The sequence below is a fragment of the Anoplophora glabripennis genome, unplaced genomic scaffold (genome assembly GCF_000390285.2).
Source record: "Anoplophora glabripennis isolate ALB-LARVAE unplaced genomic scaffold, Agla_2.0 scaffold1794, whole genome shotgun sequence".
NCBI lineage: Eukaryota > Metazoa > Arthropoda > Insecta > Coleoptera > Cerambycidae > Anoplophora > Anoplophora glabripennis.
This window is the reverse complement of record NW_019417875.1, coordinates 26912-33746: the sequence shown is the minus strand read 5'-3', so window position 1 is coordinate 33746 and position 6835 is coordinate 26912. Positions and strand designations below refer to the sequence as shown.

The 6835-nt window shown below is 30.4% G+C and overlaps 1 protein-coding gene across 1 annotated transcript in view; it reads left to right on the top strand.

The window, feature by feature from the left end:
• The first annotated feature begins 4868 nt into the window (after positions 1-4868).
• The window catches only part of LOC111692517 (acidic repeat-containing protein-like), a 7738-nt gene continuing 5771 nt past the window's right edge, over positions 4869-6835 (top strand). The window contains exons 1-2 of the mRNA XM_023456560.1: positions 4869-4983; positions 5048-5278. Coding sequence (XP_023312328.1) covers positions 4869-4983; positions 5048-5278 — 346 coding nt within the window. The remainder of the gene's footprint in view (positions 4984-5047; positions 5279-6835) is intronic.

The following is a 6835-nucleotide window of genomic DNA, read 5'->3' as shown; positions in this document are numbered from 1 at the left end:
CGCAGAAATCAAGCTGAAACTTTAAATTGTGCATACAATACTTGTGAAAGATATTTAGCCAGTAAAATTAATATTGATGTACTAGTACACACATTGCACGAACTTCATTTAACCCCTTTTATTTTACAACTCGAACACTTTCTTCCGTTGCATCTTCAAAAATATTTAGCAAGAATACTCAATGACGACAAATATGATAGTGACGTTGACGAGGGCAATGAGACTGGGGGGAGGATAATCTGAATGTAGTGGAAGAAGTTCTACACAAGGGAGAGGAAGATGGTGAAATGGAACCTAATCAATAACTGTCAATATTTATTTATAATTACTGTTCTTCATCAATTGTATAACTTAAACGTTAAATAAATGTTATTATCTTGACAACTATATTTTTATTATAATGACAATTAAAAGTTAATAAACATTAAATTTATGACTGACATTAAAGAAAAAAAGCAATTATGATCAAATATACTAATTACTCTCTGGTAGGAATATTTAATCCATTTCTGCAATCAAGTAATCTGCAATTATATATATCTGCAATCAAGTAATCTGCAATTAATCCATAACACATGGCGTAAAAATATATTAGCGTCTCACAATTTGCAACATAAATCACCTGTCACCAAATGCCCGTAACTTATCACCTGTCACGCGGATGCGGATGAGGAGCTACGATCGGCCAAAACCATCTACTAACGTAATCTAGAACAAAAACTGTGATAGATTTATTCTACTGCAATCACAGACCATCACTGCAATAGAGCTATTGGTAGATGACAGAAAGTCGTATGTGATTCATTTTGTTATTTGTCCGAATTGACTTGTAAAGTTCGCTTCGACATAAAGTTGTATGAGCACACATACGCAGTTTTAAAATAAAATAGTATTCAGTATGTTATGAATTAACTGGCTCATACAACCTTATACCGACTTGACAGCAACAAACCTTTCCTGAAATAATGTCGTATGTTGCTACATGCAACCTTATGTCGATTAAGATAGTTTTTTTTCCCGGTAAAATGATATTTTGTTTGCATACGAGTTACCTACTTTGTTTCAATACTATGACAATGCGTTGTCATTTGTGCGTATGTGCCACATGCCATATTATGTGAAAATAAAGAGCAGAAATTTTACACACACATTAATCGTTTTTTGCATAACTTTTTTTTTGTTTTCAGTCTCACCTACAGCCTTCTGTCTTCTGTCACACTATAGTTCTGCAATTTGTGCACATACTGATACTTATTATAAGTCACAACCATAAAATTTTCACATACAACCTTATGTGATTATGGTAGTGAATTGAGAACTTGACTGTCAAAGGTTTCTTATAAATGATATGTTTTAACTTATATTAACTCTACATATAGGTTTCGCCAATCAATAAACAAGTTGATGTTTCTAGAAGAAAGCATAGAATTTGGGACAGAAAAAATCTATGCCCTTTCTGCTTTACGGAACAGACCCATTTTGCTCGGCATATAGAGCGAAAACATGCTGATGAGGCAAAAGTTAGAAAAATTTTGTCTCTTCCACTTGGCAGTATTGAGCGAAAGGAATTGTGGGATTGTCTTAGAAAATAAGGGAATTTTGCATTGTTTAGAGAAGAAAAAAAAGTTATTGCAGTTCGTCGACCAACTGAAAATGAAAATAAAAAATATGCTAAAAGTTTTGATGATTTTGCAGTTTGTAGTTCATGCAGTGGTGTATATAAAAAGAAAACATTGAGTAGGCACGCTACGAGATGTCCAGGTCGAGAAACTGGAAAACAACAAATGGGTAGACTTTATGCCCTATCTCAGTCGCAAACATTTTTAGCAGCTGCTCGTAGTCAAAACGATTTCCTTTTAAAATCTCGCCTTAAAAAAGAAGTCTTCGATATCATGATGCCAGACAAAATAAGTGAAGTAGCTAAAAATGATTTATTAATTTGTTTGTTTGGCGAGACACATATAAAAAAACATAAACGACCGCAAATTGCAACGGTAACATCTAACAAAATGCGTGAATTAGCAAGACTGCTAATAGCTTTAAAAGATATAATAGGTGTGAAAAACGACGAAAATAAAATTATTGAAGTGAAAAAATTGATTGAAGTTATGAAACCTGAATTTTTCGATGATCTAATTGCTGCTACGAAAATAATTGCTGGATTTAATCCAGATAAAAAATCATTTAAAGCTTCGTCACTTGCGTTACACATGGGTACTAATTTAAAGCAATTGTGCAACATTATTCACCAACATATTATTAAAAAGTCAAAACTTTTTGCTTTCAAAAATCCTAACTTAGAACTAAATAACATAAAACACTTACAAAAACTGATAGAAGATCATTGGGCAACTGAAATATCATCTTTAGCTTTGAAAGACATGACTGAAAAGCACTGGGAAAAACCACAAATAATACCAGTTACAAATGACATTGTCAAATTTAATAATTATGTTAGAAAAGAAGTTTAAACAAGTTCCGTATTACTTGCTCAGGCTATTGAAAATGACAAAAACGAATATAACAAACAAACAATAATTTTTAATTACAAAAAGTTGGCAAGAAGCATTATGGCTTTAGTATTAGTATTAAACCGTAAAAGAATTGGAGAGATACAATATTTAAAAACTTCGACATATCTTAAAGATTTTTCGGATCCTAATAATCAGGAAGAATTATTAGAAAGTTTATCGACTTCTGAAAAATTACTGTGCAAAAATTTCAAGCGGGTGGTTTCTGGCGGTAAAGGTAGTCGTCCAATACCCATCTTGTTTTCACCTTTCCTGCAAAAGAAAAATAGAAATCTTACTGAAAGTTCGTCGAATGATTAAGGAAATACCAGAGTCCAATGAATATCTTTTTGCAAATCCCGATTCAAATAAAGGATGGTTTCATGGTGCTAGTGTAATTCGTAGTTTTGCTTCTGCTTGTGGTGCACACAATCCTAAAGCATTAACATCTACTAAATTTAGAAAGCAAACGGCGACAATTTTACAAATAATGAATATTAATGAAAATGACATGGAACAATTGGCACTTTTTATGGGCCATACTAAAAAAACCCACGATCAGTGGTACAGGTACGTAATATTTGTAGTACATAACATTCAGGAAAATGATACCTACTTTGCCAGACGGCTGTAAACAAGATTGATTGTTATTGAGTTATAGACTATATATTGACTACGATGCAGCAAGAACCTAAGCAGCAAATCTAAATTGAAATAAGTGGATTTTAATAATAATTATGGTACAGGGTGATCCATTAACGGTATCGAGCGGCTGTATATAGGAAACTAGACGTGCTACGATTATGGGGTCAAAAATCTATTAGCAAATACGTCCAAAAGAAATCGATTTAAAATATTTTCAAGTTTGTAACTTCACCGCTAAGGGGCGCAACTACTATAGTGTTACAGAAAATTGTCGTTTTCTTCAAATTTTGCTTATATAACCTAAGTTGAAAGTTCACTTACATACACTGTTAAACCCTTCACAAGTTTTGTTTTAACTTTTTTTTTGTTATTACCATAGTAACTTCAGTATGAAGGACGCCATCTTGAAATTTTTAAATTGTCATATCTTCTAAATGCCTTAAGCCATTTCAATAAACGATGGCTCATTTTAAAGAACCATTAATAAAATTTAAATTTATGATATGGCAATAAAAATATTATTTGTCTGCGGAACGATAGACTATGCTAAATGCGATGATAAATACTGGAATTAATAGAAAATGAAACATTGCAGTTATAAAAAAAAAATCAAAATATAGTAAGTACTTTTTTGGTATAGTTTTACAATTTAATTTTGGCTTGGACTATGTCGATGTTATTTAGAGAACTAAATAAGGGAGGATGTTATAGCACACCCTCACTATTTTAGCAATAACTTGAAAACGAAAGAAAATATCGACCTCCAGTTTGTGTATTTGTTTTCCATAATGAATGGTCTATCAAGCCATGACAAAAAAAACTATATGGTTGCATTTATTTTTTTTAGTAAACGGAGACAATTACAAAACTTTTCTCATTAGCGTCGTCTACCGTTGCGCCGGAAAATAATATTCTTATTCCCATATCATAAATATAAATTTTAAAAATTGTATTAATAATTCTTTAAAATGAGCCATCGTTTATTGAAATCGATTAAGGCATTTAAAAGTTATGACAATTTAAAAATTTCAAGATGGAGTCCTTCATACTGAAGGACGCCATCTTGTACATACAGTAGTAGTAGCAGTACAACTAACGCCCCCTAGACGTTACCCCACTATTTGCATATTCGTATTTGACACCTCAAAAAACGCAAAACTACAAATTTTTAAAACAATCGGTCCATACATACTTAAAATATAGCAAAAAATCGAATATATTTTTTTAACTTTAACGAAAAGAAGCAACAATTGATTAAGGCATATTTGGCTCAATCGCTATATTTTGATATTAACAATCTGCCATTGAGCTGTGTACCATTATTAATGACTCACCCTGTATAAATATAATATAAAACACTTCTTTTTCAAAATAAAATTGGTATATTTAACACCAGATGTATATTTCAACCACATCATCAGTGATAAAAATACAAATAATTTTGTCTAAACAAAAAAATCTTTATACTTTTATATATCTTTGAACAAAGTATTAAAAAATGTCCATCTTTTGTTATTATGTGGTTTAAATGTACATCTGGCTTTAACTATATCAATATCATTTTGAAGAACAGTTGTTTTGTATTATATTTATAGGTACTGGATTTTAATGATTTCAAATAATTTTTATAGCGATTCTAATTTAATTTGAAATTATTGATATAGATTGCCGCAAGATGTTTACCAAACTGCGAAAATGGCAAAGCTTTTAACAATGATCGACCAAGGAAAAGCTTACCTTTATAAAGGAAAAGGTCTCGAGGACATTATTATAGATGACACAGATGTTTTAGAAAATGAAGAAACAAATTTGGCTCTTCCTAAAAAAGGTATATTTTAGAGTTGTAAAATATTTTGCAAACTAAATTTTGCACATTTATTTTAAACTTTTAGAATGCACTGAATTACACGTAACTACACTCAAGTCAAAGAAAATAAATAAAGAATTGGATAATAAAAATAGCTTAAAGAGATGTTTAAATTCAAGTTCTGAGGGAGAAACAGAAAACCTCGAAAACACAGATAACCTAAGAAGAAAAAAAGTAAAAGAAAACCCAGATATGGATTCTAATGAACATCAAACTGTAGAAGAAAATGGGATTCTTAATAACAAAATAAAATCGAGTAATTAAGAAATTTAATCTACAGTGTGTTTCGCTTAAGATGGACACACCCCTATATTTTAGTTATTTCTGAAGAAATTAATTTCAGACTTTGCACAGTTGTTCAACTCAACGGAACGATGCGCATCTCTTCCTGTAGTTTTCAAAAAATTTATTCGAAAACTCACCATTTGTAATTAAATAAAAACTTGAAATTGCCGTATTTTACGTCGCGTTAAAATGTGATTCTAAGCAACTTTTTTTAATAACTTTTATTTCATCGCGACGTAAAATTCATTTTCATGTTTTCTCTTAAGATTGAGTTGGGATTTCAAAATAAATTATTGGTAATTATTGGTAATTGGTACCTAACTACATGAAACGATAAGCCTTGTTGAGTTGTACAGCTGTACGAAATCTGAAATTAATAGCTTCCGTAATAACTGAAATATAGAGGTGTATTCACCTTAAGGGAAACACATTGTAGATAATGTATGTTGGCTTCAATAAAATCGAGTACAAACAGCTTTTCTAATCAAGAGCTGGAAATCTTTTTCAAATTTAAGCTATGTACAACTTACTTTTTTGACGTTTGAACACCTTATTTTCCTACAGCTTGTAGGTATTTCATTACTGTAAGAACGGTAAACTTATATTTGACATTTTTCGTGACAGCAAAAATTTAATATGAATTTTGTTGTTCGTCACCGTGGCATTAATACCTAAGTAAAACTTAAACAGTGGAAAACTGGGTGTACCCGATTTTATATCAAACAACTGCACATAATTTTCTATATGTAAAAATAATTAATTTAGATGCGACAGCGGGCAGAAAGCGTTGGAAGAAGGAAGAAAAAGATATTATGTTGAAATATTTCAAAAATTTTATAAAAAATAAGAAAGTTCCTAAAAAGCATGAGGTTGAAGAGTTTAAGCTTAAAGAAAATAAAGCTTTTGATAATATAGACTGGGTTCGAATTAAAACATTCGTTTATAACCAATATAAAGATATGTAGCCGTAGTTTATATATTATTCTTTCTATATGTATTAGGAATATACTGTTTTTTATATTTTTGAAATCTATAGAAATACAGGTATTTTTCTTGAAGCATCTATCATTTATTCTACGACCAGCTTATCCTATTTTTAAGCATCTTTTAAAATCTTCACAATTTTTATCAATTTTTTTATACTTACTCAATTTATTAATTGAAAAAAATATAATAATGACACATTATAAGAAGCAAGAAAATATTAAGATTTTGAAAATTTAACCCAATAAGAATAAACTTCAGCGAAAATTGCACTGAGCTTGACAGCCAAAACGACGTTGACACGATAAAAAATCGAAAATTATTTCTATCTTGTTCTGTTTTGTTCTGGAAATAGTTTAATAAATATATTTCGTGCATTAAAAACAATCTCAAAATTCAGCATTCAAAGTGTGTTGCCTTTAAGAAAACGCATTCAAAATGAACTCAAGCTATTTATAAGCAACACGATTTCTTGCACTGAATTTTCGATAATTTTTAATGCACGGAAGAGTGTTCTATAGCATACACTTATTACATATATTTT